Genomic DNA, 23,753 nt, shown 5'->3' with positions numbered 1-23,753 from the left:
ATAACTTTAACCCTAAGTATATAGTTTTACCCCCTTATTCATAAACGTCTATTAAAGTTGACAAGCCGCTAATAATCCTGTCAACACCCAATGTCCTTGAAATTGATGTTACTTAAACAGTTTTTTAAGAAAGACTATTTGTTTTAGTCAAGTAAGAAAAATATATGTTCATATTAATTATATTTCAAAGACCGTGGTCGTACTCGATACACGATTGAACGAAATCGGCTCGATAGAAAATAATTGCAAAGATTGGTCTTAAAATCACAATTAAACGGTATTATGTCTTTATTGTTTTGACTTATGGGTCTGCAATTAAAATCACAATTTCAAAACATTTATATCTAAACCGTGGTCGAGTTAAATATTACACTAATAATCCACTTTTTTTATTTAAATATTTTTCTTATTATTCCCTTGCCCAGGCCCAGTAACATGCGACAGTGCTATCTCATTTACTCCGATACAAATAGACAGTGTGCGCGCTTTAGGTATTGACAGCCTCTTAATGTGAAGACTGGGAGCAGGTATCATGTAGTACGTACCTGCTCCTACACTATTTTCATTGAAATATGTGGGATTGTGGGTCTGCTACTAGCCTACTACCTTGATACAAATTTCAACATAAAAACACATATTTCCATATACTTAACACATATCTACTTAACCTTTGTTACTTTTTGTAGTGTCCACTTTTCCAGAGTCATGCCTTAAAATGAACATCTTAGCATTTGTCTATCAATTACTGCAGTAAAACACAAAAATACAATTATTAGATTTCACTCGAGAGGGTAATGTAATGACAGTTGATATTGTTACCTTACGACTAAGATATCACAATATTTTTGATAGGTATCAATCAGTACTAGACGGCGAGATCGCGTGCGGCAGAGTCAAATGTTGAAAGATTACAAAACATTAGGAAGCATAATAGCTAAGAATATGGCCACCACGATTTGGCCACTTCATCTTCTATTTCTTTTTTGAGTCAAGTTGATCCATTCTATAATTTTGTGTACTTAGTAGAACATTAGTAGCGGAAAAATATTAAAGTACCTCCTTACTTATCTATTCAAATATCCCTCTTAACCACCTACATTAAACCTGAGATCGTTTACAATAAATCACCCAAATTGCCGACATAAATCAAACAATAACCGAGATATTCGATCCGATGCCCATCATAAGCTTTTAGAGATCCTTTGTTAGGGTAAGAGCCCAGACATAACGTGTTATCAAATAAAAGAAAGGTGTGAAAATTCACAGGCGGTTTGTAGGCCCCTCCTTCTTAAGATGGCGTTGCCCTCCCTACTTATTAGACAGCCAGTAGCGAGGCAGGATTTGGTGTTGTTCGTACCTACAGAAACTGTTTGGCACCACCTATTTTCGAAAGCAATTATGAGTTCACGCGGCGATGATGCGGCATCGGATTCTCAGTTAGTGTGGTTTGTTATACCTACTGACGTGGACCTAATTTTATTTATTACTATGAAAATTAAATATTTCTTTGTATTTAAATTTGATAAATAAATGAACATCTCATAACAGTAATTAACAACTAACAATGGATTTTAATCACATATCCAGCACATGTGAATCTGATGCCATTTTAAAAACAAATGGAAATTATAGTGTCGTGTGTGATCTTCGCAAAAATCCGGTTGAGGACGGTGAATCTGTAAGCGACAACGAAAGTGAAAACGAAACTATTGATGTTATTTGTGAAAACAGTGATCGCGGGAGGTGCAATGAAAAAATACGGAATATAATTCAACATCCATATATTAACGAACATAGGGGTAAATTTTACGAACAGACTCGTGTCGTAGTGCCTGCTAAATTAAGAAGTGACAGTGTAATAAATGCAAATAGTAAAACTTTTTTGATCGATAGTATTTTAGGAAATAATAAGTGTAGTAATGAATCTAGACCACAATCAGAAAATGAACAATTTGAGGGAGCAGCTGATGAGCATAATGGTAAGATCAAAATATAGCTACCTAAACCATAACAATGATATAAGTATCTCTGGTTTCTGTTGGTTAGATCGAAGAACAACCGTATATAATACCAAGTACACATATAATTTGTCTGTGAGCATTCGCTTATGAGTAGATTATATATTTAAGTATAAGCATTTTGAGGCTAATTTTGTCTAGATGCTTAGGCTTTAATAGTGTTAATTAGATTGTTTGGAAGCATAAAATATTGAATAAAATAATATTACCTAGGCAAAGTATACTTAATAAGTACTTACATTAAATAATTTATGGCATAATGTTTGGGGCTAGATAGTTGGAAAGATAGAAGTTTGTTAATGTACACACATTATTTCTTTTTTCATTTGTTTGGTAAATGAATCCGTGAAGTGGAAATTAAGTCTGTGTATTTTTGCTTGTGAAAAAGCTAAGTGAAGATTAGCAGTGTTCCATTTTTAGCAATCGAAAGATTTTGATTTAATTGACACGCTATATTCTGATCTCATAAAGGGTTTTTTAATATTTAAAGAGTAGCCATGGTTCACACTTCTAATACTAGAGTTTCTAGCTCCATACGTTTCATATCCATAGTTCCATACGTTTCGTCTGCTCACCATCAGGCAGGCCTTACTTGTCACCATCGTGGTATTTCAGAATGATAATGATGAACTTTGCACGGCAGTGTCATCGACGTCGTGTCCGGAGTTGAGCGCGCTGAGCGAGGGATTGCTGGCTGGCCATGCGTACGCACATTGGCTGGCGGTGCATCAGCCCTCCACGACCTTCTTTGGTACGTATACAAAATACGTGTGTATAGAGAATTAAAATACTATAAATATAATTTTCACGTCAACAGCTGGAACAAAGGTAATTTGCTGCTTAAAAACAATGAGCAAAATCGCATTTTGCTCACTGAGTGAGAAAAAATAACATTTAAGTAACCTTTATATTCGAATGTCATTTCAACGTGCGGGACTTAATACAAGTTCGAAATATTTGGATTCTATTGTCTTTGTCCCTTTCACGTCATTAGCAAAAAGAAAAAGACAAAAATAAGTGCATACGTAATTCAACGGTATATTGATGGTTTATATTAGACTACCGAAATAAGTCAGACCACATCGTTCCAAAACACCCTACGAGTTCTCAAGCGTAATAATTAATTGTAGAAATAAAAGTTAAAAATTTAATAAAAACATCATATTTTACGTATTTTATTATGCAATCAAAACAACGAACTAAAAAAAATACGCAATTGTTACGCATAGTAAATAATTTTACTTTTAACTATCTCTACTATAGTTGACAAATAGTTGTATCCGCAATTCGGACCGAAGCTTATAAAGATTTTTTTTTACAAAAAAAAGGTGTCGATTGAACTGTCAATTGATCTTAGTTACTTAATTATTTCCGCATTATTTTATTGAAATTTCTTTCGTTTTGTTTTATTGCGGTAATTAAACTTAATTCTTAGAATAACATGAGTGAAATAGTGATGAAGTCGGATTACATTTTTTCAGGTTGTATTTTTACCTATCAAATATGTTCACACTGCTGTCGTGAAAATTTTTCTGTACTACTCGAGATCAAAGTTATTTACATCTCGTGCGCTTTTGAATCCCTTACTGCACTCAAGATTCTAAATAAGATTCACTCGCTACGCTCATGAATCTATTATAGAATCTTTCGCTTGCACGGGACTCAAAATAAGCACTCGAAAAAATGTCAAACTTTGCTCTCTTGTTGTACAAATAACTATTTACGGTTTCCTCTCGTGTGTACGTGTTTTTAGTTAAGTGTTGGAATAATTATGAGTTTAGTTGTTATGTATATGTCTGTTTGATGTCAGTGCACGGTTGAATTGGCTTGCTCGTCTCTAACAGGTGGTTTTGGTGGTGGTGGCACTAAAAGTGCAGAGCAAATTTTTTTAAAGCTACTTATATAGGTAAGCAATGTCCCCCTTTTCTCGATTTGGGACCAATCTTTGTGTGTGTTACTCACTCGAAAACACGTGCATTAAACTGTAAAAATATTTACCTACAGCCAGATCATAACCTCCCTATATATAATACCTATATTAAGCAGCAACGATAAGCGACCGGCCTATATTAACAACCCTGTATCTGTGATTGCATCGTAATTTTAACTTTATATTATCGATAGCCGATGCCTTAATTACATTTAGAACATCTCTGAGATACAAAGAAATTTGGTTTGGCCTTATTTTAATACCAGTTGAGCTGACGTTTTACTCGAAACGAAGTGCCAGTTGCAAGCAATTTTGTAAATTTTCGCATGTTACTTGATCTCGAACGATATGGCAGTCGGCCCCCGACTCTAGAATTTAAAATAAAAACAACGGATGCGTGACATGCGCGAAAAAGTTTGCATTACCGCCATTTGACATTTAGGTAATTAGTTTGTAATAAAATATAAAATTGCTTTATTTTGTTTTGCTTATGATATTGATGTAGATGTAACTGTACATAATTAGGCATTAAAATATTCGCATTTTACACACTCTTATTATACTCGTAATGTATATGTCGTGTAGCAGTCATATAAACTACTACTGAATGCAAAATAAATATTCTATTTATTGACAATAACAATATACATAATGGATATATACAGATGATTACTATAACTAGCATATATCTAAAATAGGCCCTTGAGGCATTGTACCAAGGATGCTGGCGGCATTTCCTCGTTGTATCGCAACTACTAGTTATATTTATAACTATTGAACGCTAGTTATAAATATAACTCACGATAGATTGAATTAATTACTGCTGACGGATCATTTTTGTTTGTCCGGGGCAAAGTTGTTGTTTAACCCCTCGCGCAAAAATTGATACCCAAGCAAGCGAAAGATTCCAAAATTACAGGCCCATATTGCGGCTCCTTAGCTCGATTTAGTATGGAGGTATGGTCCCATTTGGCTAAAAAGCACGAATCTTGGTATGCATATAGCTTTTACGTTTAAAAGAATAAATAGAAGTAGAAATAAGCCGAGAAGTTATTGTTTCCCGACCTCCTCCCACTTTTATATCCCCATTTTTAGTGTTTATAAATTTTCATGAAAAGTGTGAAAGCTACAATAAGAATGGCTAGGAGAAGTATTCGCTATGTGCATGACTGTCACGCAACCTAGCAGTCGCAAATCTAGGGGAAAGCGTAAATTCACTACATCTTATAAAACTACTCCAAAACTAAAAACTACTTTTTTCATACGACTTTCATCTATTAATAGAGTGGTTCTTGAGGAAGGTTTAGGTATACAACTTGTTAGGGTTTTGTGTAAATTGGTTGAAATATAACGATGTTAGCGGAAAAAATCACACTGGCTAGGAGCTTCAATTAAAGACGCTGCCTAATCCGCTTGAGCTATAACAACAAATGTATTGTGGGATTGTTTCTCTTTCATAGGTGTACAAAAAAGTCCGCGATGTTGAATGCCTGTCTTTTAGGGATAACTTACTATACCCATTCTTAACATCTAGAAAAAGATCACATAATATTGTGCGGAACCCAGCAACTTACACACATACTTATCCTTAGTGATTCGAGACATGTCGTGTGCACATGGCACTAAACTGGTTTTCGTACTATGTATGACATGTCCTTCCTGGAAGAAAATGATGGAAATTTTGAAGGAAGTCGGGTTAGATTACAAAGACAGAAGGATTATTTACGAACTATACAGAAATCAAGAAACCATAATTGAAATTGGAGAAGAATCAAGGAAAGCACACATAAGACAAGGCGTTAGACAGGGCTGTCCACTTTCGCCACTTATTTTCAATATTTTTATAGATTGTGCCATAAAAACTCTAATAGAGTCCGGAAAAGGGCGGGTCAAATTCAATGGGCATAACATTCCGCTCATTCGTTTTGCCGACGATATAGTAGCAATGGCTAATTCAGCAACACAATTGCAGAAACTGGTTACAGAGATGAATAGGGTGTTCAACAACTTTGCATTGAAAATAAACACAAGTAAAAGCAAAATACTTGTTACCTCAAAAAAGCCTACCTTAAATTCTAGCCCAATAGCAGTAAACGATAAAACCATAGAAAAAGTTCCTAAATTTAAATACCTGGGTAGCATAATCACTAACAACTCCAGATGTACACAAGACATCACTGAAGAGAATATCTGTTAACACCAGGAAAAAGTTGATAAAAGTGTACATCTGGAGCATAGCATTATACGGTAGCGAAACGTGGACGATGCTTCAACGAGACAGAAAACGCTTTGAAGCTTTTGAAATGTGGTGCTGGCGGTGTATGGAGAAAATAAGCTGGACAGAAAAAGTAACCAACGTGGAGGTCTTAAATAGTTTCTAGAAAAGCGGTGCCTATTGAGAACCATCGAAAGTAGACGAGGAAATATGTTGGGACACCTGTTACGACACGAAGAATTGAACAAGACCATCATAGAAGGGAAAGTAGAAGGAAGGAGAAATAGATGAAAGCCAAGAAGGGCATACATGGATCAAGTGAAGGAGAAAGTGAACGTCGTGTCGTATCAGGCCGTCAAGGAAGAGGCCAAAGAAAGGCATGCCTGGAGATTGCTTCACTGACAAGAGCGCAGCTCTTAAATTTATGATGATGATGTCATGTCCTTCCTGTGAGAAACAAATTAAATTCATTTCTTGAATTTTTTTTATTTGTTTTTTTTTTCAAGTAGAAACACTAGTACATAATATAAATTAACTTTTCTCAGGGGGTATTTGCACAAATAAATTCCTATGGGTCGAAGTGCATCCGCAAGGGCCCCCGAAAATCATAAGATACTCGTAAGACTATATCAATTACAAACCGAAATAAATGTCCTATACGAAGAAAAAGTGACCACGGCCTGCAGGGTTGGAATCGAACTACCGTCCTCTGTCCGGGTCACGGCAGCATGGGCCGAATTTTGCTAAGTATACCTATGCAATTTTTCGAGGGCATATGGCACCCCCTGTTTGAAATGTATATAGTATGACGGTTAATAATTTATATAGTAGGTAGTGTTGGTTCCTTATAGTTGAATTGGCAGCGCCATCTCTCTCGCTAACCCGGAATTACCCGAGTTGATTCAAAAACATACGAAGCCTGCCCAATATCAGGAGTGCGAAAGAAAATCCATAAGGATCTGCCCGCGTAGCCAACGTGACAATCGTAACGCTCCGTAGCGAACGAAACGCACCTGTCACAGTCGCACTAATATGGAAGAGTGATAGGGAGAGAGATGACTACGCTACGGGGCGCTAACGATTGGCATGTTGGCTACGCAGGCCGAACATAAAAAAATAGATAAAGTTCTCAAAAACCAAAAAGGAAATAAACTGTAATTATCTACACACATGTGTAAACCCTCTATGATGCGTTCACACATCACAAATTACGAATTTACGACCAGCATAAAGATAAACTCTTTTGTTAGAATAAAATATTATCTGTAAAAATGTTAATATTGCATAATGTTATTATAACAATATTATCGATTTAATAATGACATTCAAAGGAGGATGGGTATATTGGGCCAACAGTGAACAGAGATGACACGTATTCTAAATTGTAGACCGTGTTAAATCTGGGGGTACGGTAGTGCCCCCGCCAAGACGAGCAAAGCGAAGCACAAGGGCATTACCAACCTTTTCTCGAAGCGCTTTGTCGTTTTTTTGGACCCTCATAACTTAGGTTTGGATTATACCAGATAACAAAATTCTCGGGATATGATGTCAATAGTAGACTTATTAAGCATAACAAATTTAAATTGCATAGCTCTTATACTTTAGATTTAATTCATATCTAAAAAACCCCGATTCAGTCACTGACTCACTCACTCACTCACTCACTCACTCACTCACTCACTCACTCACTGATGATCATCAAAGCCTTTAGGGTGAAGACCTAAGGATGACCTCGTGAATTCCTAGGAAGCTGAAAACTGGTATGTAGGATATTATTAGTACACGAACAACAAACAAATACAAAAACTTAAAATTTTAGCTCCTATATAAGGGGGTGAAAAGGGGGATGGAATTTTTTATGGAGAATCATTAACCGCTGAACCGATTTAGTTAAAATTTGGTATGTAGATAGTTTTTGTTATGGGGAAGGAATTGTGTTCAACCCCAAAATCACCTCGTAAGGGTGAAACGGGGGAGGAAAAAGACGTTAGGGGAAAAAGGGGTTGAAGTCTGTATCGGGAATCAGTAAAAAAGCAGATTGTATAAAAGATGCCGCCAGATACGTATTTCAGGATTATATAGTAATACACCACCCCAACCCTTTAAATTAGGGGATGGAAGATTGTCATAAGCAACTTACAAAAAGAAGTGAAATCCCACCAAAAACATTTTCATGTAAAATGTTGCCAAGACGAAACCATAAGGCTTGCCCTGTCAAAAAGTTATCAGATCTCTTGTAGAGCCAAGCTCCTAACTCTACGAGCCCTAACTTCACAAACTCTACACCTTAGTCAAAATATATGGCTTGGCCGTTTCACTACCGTCACATGGGCGTAAGGAAAAAAAACTCACTACTTATTAATTATTTTTTATCATACTTATACAATTCTTCTTGTAGTAACGAAACGGCCAAGCTACATATTGAAACATGCAACATGAAAATGTGTTTGGTGTGGTAGTATTTTATGAAGTTATGGCATAATTATATACTACCATAAAGTTTGGAAATGTTAAGTTTTGCAACGTTTTCTAAAAAATATATGAAATGAAATTGATAAATAATGTACTGAAATCATTTTCTAAATAACACTTCATCTGATGTTTCTTCCTGTGAGCTTGTTTCCAGAATAGTAAATCTATTCTCAGGCTTAGTGAACCTTGCAAGGGCCTTGAAGGGAATGTCACCGATCCAGGCGTTTCAAAATTAAATATTTGTGACATAACCCACAATGATTTCAATCACAATGATTGCCGCTATAACAACAAATACTAAAAAGTACGGAACCCTCGGTGGGCGAGTCCGACTCGCACTTGTCCGGTTTTTTTATCATTCGTTTTTGTTTGAATCGTGTAAGTATATTAAATAGCAATTTTTCTAACAAATAGGCAGCTCATAGCACTTAGGCAGCGTTAAGTTTAGTTTTATTCCGATAGAGCACGATCGAAGTTGTTATTCCCAGAGTAAGCGTAGTTATTTCGGCAGTCTTGAACAAAAAAATGTGAAATACCTAGCTTTTTAATTTTTTGGTTCCGTTTTAGCGACCACACACACCTACCGTGTACCGTCAATACTAATTTTATCGAGGTGAGAGGGAAATTGGCAGCATACCTGCATATTATGTCCTTCAGACAGGGTATTTTTGGAAAAAGTGGAGCTGTATGGAGACTGCACATCAGTTATGACCTGATGCCGAGCCAAAGCAAAGACTTCCGGCCTAAAAAATTGGTAGGGGCGAGGGTTTTTCCTATAGTAATTTCTTTTGGCAGCTCATTAATAAATTCATCAAGAACACAGAAAGGCTTACTTACGGGTTGCGTGTTTGTAGCATAGACAAAAAAGATAACTCATCTCAATACGAGTATTAATCAATGAGTCCAAGAGGAATCACACCTCATGTCGTTAGTGTTGCGTGCCGCGCGCGGGTGCGAGTCTTCACACGCGTCGGCACGCAACTCGCCAAATCATTATTTGTTGCTCTGTTTATTAGGAGATGTTGATGATTCACGCATGTTTTTCCTATCTCCGTTACTTTATTCGCTGTCTCAGCTATCAGATAAGTATAGAGGATTTTGGGTGTCCAACACTAAGAAAAATGTTTCCAGTTATCCGAGAAGAAGTGCCGACGGCAGGTAAAACCTTATCTTTATCTATTAACGATAACTAACGAATAATACCACTGTCTACCCAATTAAATATATTTGGAAAACAAAACGTCATATGAATAGGCATGATGCAGATTTTTTATTCAAAATAATACAACGAAATAAGGAATAATTATTATAACAAGGCCTATTTAACCATTTGTACTAAGTATAGTTATCTAAAACCGGGAAGCCCACGCATCAACTTGAAAAAACGGTTTAGCGTGACCAGGTAGTTTGATTTACAGCATTTTGGTACATTTTATTGGTGACAAACTCGTTGTTTGTCCACTGTTTTCTCACTTCCGGACGGTGGCTATAAAATTAGTGTGAGCGTGGCACCTCCGGGAAAAGAGCCTACTAGCTCGAACTTTCTATGCTTCGGACAATCAAACAATTAGTCAGTACTATGTTTGGACACAAGATTCCAGAAAACTTTGCTTCAAGTATTTCCTAATTTTTTGCAGGGTTGTCTACAAATATTTTATGAAAATTAGGAAATGAACCTAAATTGAAAGCGTGTTAATAGAGTTTATCTTGTAGCAGCAAATGTGAAACAAATTTAGTGTTCATTGATAAATTGTCATCTAAAAATTGGGTTGACAGTTGTTTAGCATAGCTTAATATTTCATCAGACCACAAATCAGCTGCCTGCATTTTCAGAAATAGGTACCGTAAAATGTGTAGACTGCTTTCCACTGGGTAATTGTGTTCCAACAGTTTTATATATGAAAACTAAATCACAACCTCATTTAAGTTTTACAACCTGGTAGTAGTGAGGGTCTACTTTAAATCGGCATTATGTCAACATACCTACCACACGATTCTAATTTTAAAATTTAAATTAATATTGAAATTTTAGAGTGAATTGTGAATCAAAGCATTTAACGGTATCTAAAGTGCAGCTTTTATAAGTTACACTATGATCATATCATATCATAATCATACTCGTATATCAAAAAGTTCTAGGTGTAGGTACTGGTGGTGGTAGAACCGTAGTTAACAAAAATGTTGAACTCAAATACTCGTAGTAATTTGTATGGTGCAATATGTTTAATGCCCATAATTTGTGTTGACTCTTTAATTCAAGCACAATCCTCAAGTACCGTAAGTCGTGAAAAATGTCCACCCACCGCACTAATTCGTAAAACCAACAGTCAGCGCGGACGTTCGTCGAATCGTCGCTAGCCGGCGGTCGGTGGTCGCGACTTCGCACCGAGGTGTCTGTCAACAGCTGCCAACCGATAATTGCCAACAAAGCTCGGTGTTTGCCAACCGCCTTAACGCGGGCTGTTGGAAACGATTAAAATACTCGTAAGCGCGGTAAAGAAGCTACGATAGCCTGTATACTCGTATGTACAGTTAGAATAAGTTGCGTGAAAATTGGAAGCGTTATTACAAAAAATGTTTGCAGGCTTGATTTGACTATACCTCCCTGCGTATCTTTCGGTTATCCTAATTGACGTCTTTTTTACCGAGAGATTTACCGACTAGTCAGACTCATACATTAAAACTTGCAATGCATGTTAAATTGTATCTGATATAAACTTATTTTCTTAATAGAAGTATCTAAGAGCCTTGTTGGAGGTACTCATCACTCAGGGGTGGATTGATTATTTTATAATTGAGCAATACCTAATATCAATTTACTGAAATATCTACTCCAATTACTATTGCTTATGATTTCACTTCATTAGCCAATGTAATACTGTTACAATAGAAACCATAGTTCACCGGCTTACGTAAATGTTTAGCGTAGCGTTAGCGCATCATTCGCCACAGCGCCTGTGTTTGCGCACCAAGTCAACGCGCAGGCGCGGCCAAACAGAATGATTGTGTTTATTGCCACTTAACGAAACCCTGCGACAATTCCGATTAGTCGACAAAACTTTGCCGTGTGTTGGTCTTTAGTGAGAGCTACTTTGTAAATGGCGGGCTTTCGTTAACTAGGTGGGGGGACGCTAAATTTTTTAAGGGTTAACGCTTGATTGTAAAGTTCAATTGCTGTATTAGGCACTCATCAGGAACAATTACATCACGAATTGCGTCGACTTTTGTAAATAAACCGTAAGGATATAAAAATTAAACCTGAAATAAAAACACAGAAAAGTGGTTTTCTATTACCTTTCACATGTATTTTTTGAAGAATTACCTTTATTTGATATTTATCATTAATTATCATTTTTTTCTATTTCTCAGATGAAAAAAACAACAGACGGCCGCGGCGCGCCGGGCCGGAGCGCAAGCCTCGCCAGGCCTACAGTGCCAAACAACTGGAACGATTGGAAGCTGAATTCAAACTGGACAAGTACCTCAGCGTTTCCAAACGGATGGAACTTTCCAAAGCCCTCGGCCTCACAGAGGTACAGATCAAGACCTGGTTCCAAAATAGACGGACGAAGTGGAAAAAGCAGCTGACGTCTCGCCTGAAAATTGCGCAAAGACAGGGGCTGTTTCCCGGCCAGATATTTGGACATGCGTCACAAGCATATTCTCTGTTGAATCCGTATGCTTACGCCCCGCTTAGTTGTGTGTTTACCCCAGTAACATTGCCGTCTAGTCCGCCGTAGGGCGGTGACGTTGAAGTGTTGGTTACGTTTCAATGTATTAAACAAGGAATGCAAATCGCAAACGAAAAGGAGTATCCGATTTGAAGTGCTACACGTCATTGGCCCTCATTATTGGCCAGGTACTGTCAGCCACAAAAGTTGTCGGATGCTTCAAGGTGACATTCGGATATCAATTGCAGCTGCATTACTGCTGTGGCATTGATGCGGGCGCTGTCACAGCCAACTTCCTTGATAAAATGAGTGACGGATTGGAAGTTCTTATCCCTGCAGTAATACGGCAACAAACGTCACTCATTTAATCAAGGAAATTGACATACAACCGTCTAATGTACTTTACATGTTCCTGGGACATAGTTCTTAAAGTATGGAGCGTCTCCGTAATTATTTTACATAATGCGCTCAACGGGCCTTAATGTGTCGTTATAATAAAAATAACAACTTCGAGGCATCGGCATGGCCATTCACAAGTTAACCGTCCTAATTTCGTAACGTTCAAAGTGCTAACTATTTTAATTGTGGTGCGAAAAGTACACAATGATCAACTTGCCACTTTTGACACATTGCTCATGGCCTAAATCAGACAGTTGTCAAATTTACTGCTGTCAAAGCAAATAATCGGACGTGTGGCTAACACTATTCTGAAACATGTATAACATTTGCTAGCTACCATTTTCTCTTATCTACATATACAATCGGACCTAAAAGTGCAGTGCCACGATTGGCAAAAAAAATCGTTGTGTGTTGAGTTAATTTGAACATGATTCCTTCTCTAACCATAAAATGGGAGACTGGACCGATAGGTTGAATGAATATGGCTGCTATCAGGGCTATTACCCCGAACACTGAAGTTCGCAAATTGCGGGTAACTTTCTCTGTCACTCTAATTACGCCTTAATTGGAGTAAAAGAGTACTCAGACACATGCAGCTTTCGAATGCGGTTTTGTCAGATTTTGCTAAAAGTTGGTAGATAGATAGAGTTCCGTATTCTGTACCACGCAATTGTACACCGTGTCCTAAAATCTTGTTACGAAAAAGTATTGTATTTTCGTAACTCTATGGATAATTACATAATTTTTTGGAACACGTTGTGATTTAGTTATCATCCCGCCCAGAAAGAAAAAAATCGACAGCAAAAAAATCTGATTCACTACGCATAACAAACGTGTGGCAAAGAAACTATTAACCGGATTTTTGAGCAATAACTTCCAAGTTCAAACTAAGTCTCCGCTTATGATTTTTGGAGTTTACGCCTTAAGAATCGATTTTTAAGGTTCCTTACCCAAAGGGTCAAACGGGACCCTATTACCGAGACTTCGCTGTCCGTCCGTCCGTCCATCTGTCACCAGGCTGTATCTCATGAACCGTGATAGCTAGACAGTTGAAATTTTCACAGATGATGTATTTCTGTTGCCGCTATAACAACAAATACTAAAAACAGAATATAATAAATATTTAAGGGGGGCTCCCATACAATAAACATAATTTTTTTGTCGTTTTTATAAATAATGGTACGGAACCCCTCGTGCGCGAGTCCGACTCGCACTTGCCCGGTTTTTTCATATATAAGCCCAGGATATGAAAATTTATAGGGAGTATAAAACGTTAGTTACGTTATGTTTTGTGCGCAACTTATCTTGCGCATCCCCTAGCAACGGCTGCCTGCACGCGTAGCCAACGTGCATATCGTTCACGCTCCGTGGCGAACGAAACGCAACTGTCACAGTTGCACTAATATGGAAGAGTGATAGAGAGAGATGACTACGCTACGCTACGGAGCGTTAACGATTGTAACGTTGGCTACGCGGGCTGGAAAGAAACACTATTTATCAACAAATAACAACTGTAAATTTGCGGAGTTTGATTTTTTTAATAATGTAGGTATTTTATAAATTTTATAATCGTTCGTAAGGAGTAAACTTCAGTCGTGCGTCGAAGCTGAAGAGTATAGTAATATATGTACAGTAAGAGCTGACACACACACACACACATACCTTTAATATGCGCGCTGGAGCTAATGTATTATATGTAATTGTTGGGGTTGCAAATCTTGTTTTGTTAGTCTTCTCGGTAATTATCATTTTACTTGTGTTAAAAATAAAAATGTATATTTTTTCCTCCTTTATTGAGATCTAATATATATGTATTCTTGAGCATTAGGTTATAGAAAATACCATATGCGAGATTGTAAATAATAAGGCTATGCTTAAATTAAATGTAATATTAATTTGTCGTAATGTACGTGACGTGTATAATTACGGTTGTTTTAATATGAGCATAAATAAACATATCACTGTGCAGTAGATAATGGTAATTTGTACGATTTCTTGATTGTCCTTAAAAATAATACAAGCCTATAAATATTCCAAAATTACTTTGCGGGTTACGTTTACAATTCGGATATAGGTATAGGTAGTTATAGACAAACGTACCTAAAAGTAACAAGTACATATAATATAATTAATGTATGTACACTCAAGAGCAATCAAAACGTCACTGCTTATGTGGTCATTTTTGTGGGGCTTATATAAAGAGATTTGTAGTTGTGTTGACAGATCACAAACTATTCTAGGTAATTCATAAGTCATAACCTAATGGCCAAAGGACAAAACGTAAGTATTCAGTCCAATACATACCCGATTCAGGCTTTAGTTTAGATAGACACATTTCTACAGCAAACAACAACAACACAAAACACAGTAACAAGTATTGACGACAATTAAATACGAGGATTACGAGGGGTGATCCAAAAAAAAAAAAAAAAAATGGATCGGAGGGTCCGACTACTGCTAACCACACACCGTATGCTTCACTCACGCTCGTCAGTTATAAAATTGTACATCCCACGGAAGTGTGGAGGTCGAGGCTTCCTAAACGCCAAAGATCTCCACAACCGCGAGGTGTGCAATCTCAGGAATTATTTCCTTAACAACGATTGTGGGATGCATCGTGATGTGGTGGCAGTAGACAGAAACCTCACGCCGCTCTCCTTGGCAAACGAGAACTGGCGCAAACCTGTAGTACTAAGTACTGCGGATCGCAAAGCGGCATGGGAGAGTAAGGTGCTACACGGGCGGTTCTACAAGGCCCTCACGGGACCCGATGTGGACCTGCTCGCGTCGGTGAACTGGTTACGATTCGGGGACCTCTTCGGAGAAACCGAGGGTTTTGCCTGTGCAATTGCGGACGAAGTGATGATGACGAACAACTATCGGAAATATATCCTGAAGGACGGTACGGTCAACATTTGTCGGGCATGCCGCCGTCCCGGAGAGTCACTCAGGCATATCATTTCCGGTTGTTCTCATCTTGCTAACGGTGAGTACTTGCACAGACATAATCTCGTAGCCAAAATTATTCACCAGCAACTTGCTCTTCTATACGGCCTTGTGGACCGCGAAGTACCGTACTACAAGTACTCACCTGCACCAGTTCTCGAAAATGGTCGTGCCACGCTCTATTGGGATCGATCTATTATCACTGACAGGACTATTGTAGCCAATAAGCCTGACATCGTGATAATAGATCGATCGCAACGCCGGGCCGTGCTCGTCGACATCACCATCCCCCATGATGAGAATCTCGTGAAAGCCGAGAAGGACAAGTCCAGTAAGTACCTAGACTTGGCTCACGAGATAACCGCCATGTGGGATGTTGATTCGACGATCATTGTCTCGATAGTCGTTTCAGCGAACGGTCTCATAGCGAAGAGTCTCGACCAGCACCTTGAGAGACTCTCGTCTCGTGGTTGGATCAAGGGTCAGATGCAGAAGGCGGTGATCTTGGACACGGCGCGGATAGTCCGGCGGTTCCTCTCTTTGCAGCCCTGACCACCGGCAGCTTGGGCCCTGCCCCGCTGCTGGCGGCACCCTAGGTTAGGTTTTTTACAATGTGTTTATATGTGTTTTGTATTTTTTTTAAATGTATATTTATATTTTACTTTTATATCCATATTGTAAAAAACCTCAGTCTAAGAATTAAGAGAAATAAAGGAAATAATAATCAGTATGAAACACATGACATGTTTAAAAACATATTTTATTTTTCAATCTAATCTCTTAGTAAGCTTACTCAAATACTCACAAAGACGATGCGTTTCTCTAGACCTTCTGTTCATTAAAAAAATAGTGAAAATAAAAAAATATTTTGTTGATCTTTAGAAAATGCATTCACAGCGGCCATTTACCTCGCTAGTCGCTACCATCCAACAATTTGGTGCTTCTAAGATGTTCCTCCAGCCGTGGAAAGGAATAAAAGCTGGGGGATAGATCTGCCGAATATGGGGGGGTTTTCTGGCGATTTAAACCCATTATGACGTATGGCAGCCTAATTTTTTCTACAATTTACGAATAAATGAATTTATCTCACTAACAGATCTATGTATATAATATTTACTAGCCAGGAACAGCTTAAAAGAAACATACGTCGTTTTATTGTGAACTATCATTACTTTTGGATCACCCCTCTTATTTAAAGACAAATGCAGCTTAGAATTCTGAATTCAGAATATAGTTCAACGTAAGTTGTTTTAGTACATAAGTACATATCAGTTATTTTTCTATGTGATACAAAAATTTGCTATAACTGTATTTATTTCAGTTAACATAATTTATAATTTATGAACTTCCAGGTCTTTTTGTTGTATTTTCCTTTTGTTGTGGTACATCTTTTGTATTGAATTTTTGATACGTTTGTATGACTGGTTTCTAAATAAATAAAATAAAAAATCAAAACTAATTTAAACACTAAATAGAAGTAATTAAAAACGAATTTAGTCACTAAATTAAAGTAACAAAATGACAAAACCATATATCGTGGCAGAAAATCAGCGTTGGCCCAGCATAACGCTATTGTAATGTAATGTTCAGGAGCAGTGGGCGGGCGGGTAGAGCGCATCGCAGTCAGCGCCGCCCAGTCCCAGCGCCGCCGCGCGCAACGCACCCAACGTTTTTCCGCGCGTCCATGCTACTCCAGCACTGAAATATTTAAAAGGTTTCAATTATACATTTTGGTTCTAATTTATGATTTCTGTACTCGTAAGTTAGAATTATTATACGTCCCAAAAGAACGGCGGAACCGGTTTCGACCGATATTAGTCACTACTAGAAATTAGCCTCGTATGTTCAACTTTCCCCAATGGTATAGACAATTTTTGTTTTTCTACATGTGGGTTATGAGCCAAGTGTACATTTCTTCATACTAATTTTACAAATTCCATACTAATTTTATAAATTCGAAAGTAATTGTGTTTCTTTATATTTTTTCGTGCCTAAATTAGAACCGATTTGGATGAATACGTACGTTCATTCATTTGAGGTGCTCCTCCCCCGCATAAATAGGTAGACTGTTTTGTACAGAAAATTACAGACGAGGCGTCACCAGTTGTTAATTCTTTTAGTCTTTTCTATGGAAGCGCAGTGGCACGTGATTCGTAGTTTTTTTTATAGTTGATTACAGCGTATCGAAATGTACATTATAGTTGAGTTGGCAGCCAATACATGACCAGTACGCAAACTATTACAGTCAACGAGTAGCAAAAAAAACCTATTTCACTTACTTCCAAATCGGCAACCAATATTTGTTACCATCCTGCATATTCCTTGCTCTTCCATTCCCTAGACACAACGCCCTGTATAGGCAAGGAGTCGAGCGCGGTTTTAGCGCTATCATCGCATATCTGGCCAGAGTATTGACTGTAGCGATTTTAGAATCACCGCGTTTACTTCTAGAATCTTCGTCCCGCTTGAAACGAAATACTTCGTCGACGTTCACGGAGTCGCCGCTGCTATCTACCATCTGCATCACTTGGGGTGGTTGAGGATTCTGAAATTAATTAAAGTAAATATTCAGAATAGGTGGTTATGTGAGGCATTGAGGTACATTAAGTCATCCTTCACGCTATACCGCACCGTGTCCGGGCCGAGGTGTCCGACACGTCATTTTCTATGATGGCTGATCGGTGATCACGTGGTGCTTTCCGTAGAAAACGAAGCGCCGGAAGCTCCGGCCCGGCCTCGGCCCGGTGTAGCGTGAGTCATATTTAAACGTAGGTGGAATTTATTTTATTTTCTTTGTTTAGGTATATAAACGTGTGAGGTGTGCAATAAAGAGTAGCAGTGATAGAGTGAATAGATTGGGGCAGTATGGCAGCACTTGGAGGAATGAGGGGACGTTGACTATGTGCAGAGTTAGTTTAAATATAAACTATATATTATGGAGGCTGTGTATGTATAAGGTAGTCCTGAAATTGGATGCAAATACGAATGCCGCTCCATTGTGCGATCGGGACTTGGCTGTACAGACGTGAGCAGGACCAAGCCTACACAATCAGTAAATGTTAATGAATCGTTCACCGTCATATTTAAGTAAAACATTTACGCTTTTTTCTATCATCTAACTTTTTTTAAGGACAAATTTGATTATCTACAATCGTGGACACCCTACAACACTTAATTAACAAAGAAACCTCTTTAACCGTTATGACAGCAGTTTGATTATGAAGAAAATAAAATGTCACACTTGAGTGAGATACGATTTTTCAAAAGTAACCAGACTCCGATGACATCCAATTTGTCATTTGTTATGGATAAAACAAAATTAAAAACAGTATAAATTAAATTAACGTTAATCTCAGAAATACTGGTACGAAACAGTTGCTTATAACTTACAGAATACGCAGGCTTGATCCTGCTTATGTCTACTGAATCATCCTGTATACATGCACAGTGCTGTGTCGTCCACATATTGGAGCGGCTTGTGGATACGCTCGGATCGGATGCCGATTAGTAACCGCGTAAATGCCATCTACAACTTGATACTGACCGAACAGATGCACATCAGCACTTGTAACACGAACATGCCGAAGCTCAAGAAGGCGATGCCTGTGAGCGATATGTCAAAGAGATCGCTTAGCCCCAGCCCGTGGTGTTTGTCTTCAATCACGTACTCTTCGTGAACGGCGGCGGGGTGGTGGTAGAGCGGCGGCGGGGGAGGGGGCATTGAGTATTCGTAGGCACCGCCTGAAACATGCAAACAAAAATTATTTTTCAACACACTTGCTCAAAACGACGTTTTTATTCCACCGATTTTTGGCTCATAATCCTAGATATTAAATAGGCGTGCTTTTTCAGTATATTATAACACTCGTGCTTTTTCATTATATTATCCGACTGAGTTAAGAAGGTAACTGATTGCTAATAATATGCATGCAAACGGTGACTTCTTAATTTAGTCGAGTCATTTTTTTAACCAACTATTAGGTTTCAAATGTTAGTTCATAGTACATTACGATACAAGTGCGAAAAATAGGAAATTCGAAATAAGTGGCGATAAATTAAAACACGACCGAAAGGAGTGTTTTAAATCGACACGAGTTGCGAATTACCTATTCGCACATGTATAGTACAACGTTTTACAGTACACATCTTAATGCGGTTCATAGAATACATCTACTTACCAAGTTTGAACAGTATAGTTCTTATAGTTTCGGAAAAAAGTGGCTGTGACATAACCGGACAGACAGACGGACATGACGAATCTATAAGGGTTCCGTTATTTGCCATTTGGCTACGGAACCCTAAAAACGATGCATTCGGAGCTAAAATTTATATTGCGGTATAAACTTAGTGTTCTCGTCAGTCCATGGATATAATTAGAAAAAAAAGTGATGTGATTTGATAGATACAAAAATACCAAAAAAAAACGTGAAATAATAATAAGTTGTAAAAAAATATGGAAAATATTTTTGTAGTAGTTTTGATTAAAAAGTTACAATAAAACATGTGTACAGACAGAGCTTCGCGTTCTTTTGTGAGACACATAAGGGAACGCGTACATCATTACTACAGGGGCTCATGGCGACTTGGGTCCGCGCTGTCCAAAAAGCGTCAGTGGCGCTTTTTTCACAGCGGTGAGTGAACGCTACTCGCTCTGAGCTATTGGCGTAAGTATTTTAACCCCCTGGCTTTGGGTCACTGTGGTTTCATTCCCCTGTATTTTGATTCTTGGTCTTTAGTCACGTATTAAGTACATTAATGTTGACATTGTTGATTTAGTAAACATTCTCGTAATCATAACGGTTTCGGAGCGGTTGACCAAAACACACTTATTTATATTCCCGTTGCGCATTTCCTTGACATTTGGACTGGGTTATCAATTAAAACCAACGTGTGGCACAACATTCGATAGGTCTTTAAAAATAATATTAAGGTTGCTAAAAGCGTTTTTTAATTTAGTACTTATGGAAATGCCTCGCTCTGAAAATGAAAAAGTCCTTCTCATTCTCTTGCAATGTTTTACCATTCCTTTGTCATTTATGTCATTCACTTCTCGTTTATAATTATCATTATTCTTATCGATTCTATCATAACCCCGGTAGCTAAGAATCAAATTGCTGTAATTATGTAATAAATGGACCAAAGGCGATGCCTATTCGATCGATAGGCTTATACTTATATTAAATAAATAAATAAATATTATAGGACATTTTTACACAAATTGTATAAATAAAAACATGAATCTACGGCACCTTAAGCCAAAGGCATTGTTTACAACAGCAGCGCGGTTAGCTACCGAATCCGTCATGAGTGAGAAGAATATGCCCGTTTTAAAAGAAATATTACCATCCGATTTATATTATGTTGTCTTTAATAAACACATTTTCTTTGCTATGGTTACAATTCATGTAACAGCTCATTCGAAAATAACATGTTTCGTATGTATGTACAACCACGAATTTTATCTATTTACCTGATTCATAAATGCATACGGAGAACTCAATGATACATAGGTTTCTGTGTGAATTGCCATATATGGTGGGTAAGGCCCTCAGCACACGGAGCGTAAGCGTAAGAGACGTGTAAGTGTATCGTAATATGCGCGTAGAATGGGAGTGCTACGAGCTCGAAAAACTTTAAACAAGTCCGCACGCAAAGCGATGTCGTAGCGTAACGTATCATTGCATATGACATTTCTGTGGTCATCTCATTACCAGTCATTACGACAGGCGCAGTCAAAAACCAAGCCCTTGACATAATCGACGATTTTTTTTTCTTTATTTCATTCTTCGACGATTTATTGTTTATAAAAAAAAATTCTTTTATTTTTATTTTATTTAATTTATTTAAGGCATCAAAAGCAATACAAAAAGTAATACATAGCATAGTGAACAGAAAACATAGCCAATAACAGATGTCCACTAAAGTACAATTAACATGCAATAACTAAGTGGAAACAAGACAAAAGAGTTAAAAACACTTTATACAAAGTAGATAGGGCTTGCGTAACGTTTGGGTGTATTTTGTTTGCGTGCGTGTGTGTGTGTGTGTGTGTGTGTGTGTATGTGATGTGTAATTGAATTGTATAGATTGAGACGGATAAGATGAGTAATTTATTTACCTAGCTTTAGATTTTGTCAACTGCCGCGTTTTTTGGATTCCAGTAACAGTGATCGAAGACGATTTTTAGGGTTCCGTAGCCAAATGGCAAAAAACGGAACCCTTATAGATTCGTCATGTCCGTCTGTCTGTACGATTATGTCACAGCCACTTTTTCCGAAACTATAAGAACTTCTGTTCAGAAACTGTTCAAACTTGGTAAGTAGATGTATTCTATGAACCGCATTAAGATTTTCACACAAAAATAGAAAATACTTAAAACTGAAACTCAAAAATTTTTTTTTCATCAAACCCATTCGTGTGGGGTTAATATGGATAGGACTTTAAAAATGATATTGAGATTTCTAATATCATTTTTTTCTAAACTGAATAGTTTGCGCGAGAGACATTTCCAAAGTGGTAAAATGTGTCCCCCCCCCCCCCGTAACTTTTAAAATAAGAGAATGATAAAACAAAAAAATATATATGATGTACATTACCATGCAAACTTCCACTGAAAATTGGTTTGAACGAGATCTATTAATTATTGTTAAAAAACAATAATATACGTCATAAAATTAAAAAAAAAATCTTTTTCATCAAACCCATACGTGTGGGGTATCTATGGATAGGTCTACAAAAATGATATTGAGATTTCTAATATAATTTTTTTCTAAACTGAATAGTTTGCGCGAGAGACACTTCCAAAGTGACAAAATTAACTGTAACTTCTAAAATAACAGAATGATAAAACTAAAAAAAATATATGATATACATTACCATGCAAACCTCCACCGAAAATTGGTTTGAACGAGATCTAGTAAGTAGTTTTTTTATACGTCATAATTTTTTTTTTTTCATCAATCCCACACGTGTGGGGTATCTATGAATAGGTCTAGTGAATAGGTAAGTAGTTTATCTTTAATACGTCATAAATGGTACGGAACCCGTCATGTGCGAGACCGACTCGCACTTGGCCGCTTTTTAGGGTTCCGTAGTCAACTAGGAGCCCTTATAGTTTCGCCATGTCCATCTGTCTGTCTGTCTGTCTGTCTGTCTGTCCGAGGCTTTGCTCCGTGGTCGTTAGTGCTAAAAAGCTGAAATTTGGCATGGATATATAAATCAATAAAGCCGACAAAGTCGTACAATAAAATTTAAAAATTTAATTTTTTTAGGGTACCTCCCCTACACGTAAAGTGGGGGTGAACATTTATTTTAGCTTCAAACCTACAATGTGGTATATCGTTGGAAAGGTCTTTCAAAACTAATAGGGGTCTTCAACAAACATTTCTTGATAAAGTGAATATATTCGGAGATAATTACTCCAAAAGAAAAAAAATGTGCCCTCTAACTTTTGAACCATAGGTCCAAAAAATATGAAAAAAATCTTGGAAGTAGAGCTTAAGAAAGACATTAAATGAAAACTATAGCGGATATTATCAGTTTAGCTGTTTTTGAGTTATCGCAAAAAGTTTCCCCTTCATAGTAAAAAGACGTACACCCACAGTTCATCCTTTTGTTAACAATCTACCATACTTTAAGCTCCAGTTTAGCTTATTGTGACGGAAGAGTAACTACGGAACCCTACTCTGAGCATGGCCCGACATACTCTTGGCCGATTTTTTTTAAGTTGATTTCGTGCAGTCGAACAAGTCAATACTACTAAACTGTTTATTATAAAGTTTTAGAATACGATTTATGGGCGAATTTTGAGCATAGTTGGTATGAACTTTGGGTAGACTAAAATTCTTTTCTTCATCTGACGGGAAAATAAGATCGTCGATACATAACAATTACGCTCACGTGACGCTTGGTGCCCAGCACTCTACGCGTCTCGTACTCGTAACGTTTTTACGATACGCTTACGTGACGCTTGGTGCCCAGAACTCTACGCTTCTCGTATTGAGTTGTAATTCAATAACCGGTTAAAGTGGCCGGACTATTTTTTATGCAGGTTGCAGCACGTGCGGCTTTACTTAATAATAGACAAAGGATAAGCCGCTCGG

The 23,753-nt window shown here is 37.5% G+C and overlaps 2 protein-coding genes across 3 annotated transcripts in view; one reads left to right on the top strand and one right to left on the bottom strand.

Moving 5' to 3' along the window:
* The first annotated feature begins 347 nt into the window (after positions 1–347).
* LOC133520642 (homeobox protein Nkx-3.1-like) lies at positions 348–15,098 on the top strand. The gene is made up of 3 exons (XM_061855190.1): positions 348–1,979; positions 2,662–2,769; positions 12,005–15,098. Exons 1-3 carry the CDS (start codon positions 1,565–1,567, stop codon positions 12,373–12,375), a joined length of 894 nt encoding a protein of 297 aa, XP_061711174.1. The 5' UTR covers positions 348–1,564; the 3' UTR covers positions 12,376–15,098.
* A 1,283-nt stretch (positions 15,099–16,381) lies between these two features.
* LOC133520641 (uncharacterized) overlaps positions 16,382–23,753 on the bottom strand; it is a 64,626-nt gene continuing 57,254 nt past the window's right edge. For both annotated transcript variants that reach the window (XM_061855189.1, XM_061855188.1), the window contains exons 4-6: positions 19,196–19,392; positions 17,931–18,196; positions 16,382–17,349 (exon numbers count right to left, since the gene is read on the bottom strand). In XM_061855189.1, the coding sequence (XP_061711173.1) occupies positions 17,238–17,349; positions 17,931–18,196; positions 19,196–19,392 (575 nt within the window). In that variant the 3' untranslated portion in view covers positions 16,382–17,237. The remainder of the gene's footprint in view (positions 17,350–17,930; positions 18,197–19,195; positions 19,393–23,753) is intronic.

This window comes from Cydia pomonella, chromosome 8 (genome assembly GCF_033807575.1).
Source record: "Cydia pomonella isolate Wapato2018A chromosome 8, ilCydPomo1, whole genome shotgun sequence".
NCBI lineage: Eukaryota > Metazoa > Arthropoda > Insecta > Lepidoptera > Tortricidae > Cydia > Cydia pomonella.
Note: the sequence above shows the minus strand (reverse complement) of the source record. Positions and strands in the feature narration are given on the sequence as shown.

Bases quoted from the DNA above. Each gene is read 5' to 3' on its own strand.
- LOC133520642 (XM_061855190.1), top strand. From the start codon at position 1,565: ATGGATTTTAATCACATATCCAGCACATGTGAATCTGATGCCATTTTA. The intron at 1,980-2,661 runs GTAAGATCAAAA...TTTGCACGGCAG, and splicing joins AGCAGCTGATGAGCATAATG to TGTCATCGACGTCGTGTCCG. The intron at 2,770-12,004 runs GTACGTATACAA...TCTATTTCTCAG, and splicing joins GCCCTCCACGACCTTCTTTG to ATGAAAAAAACAACAGACGG.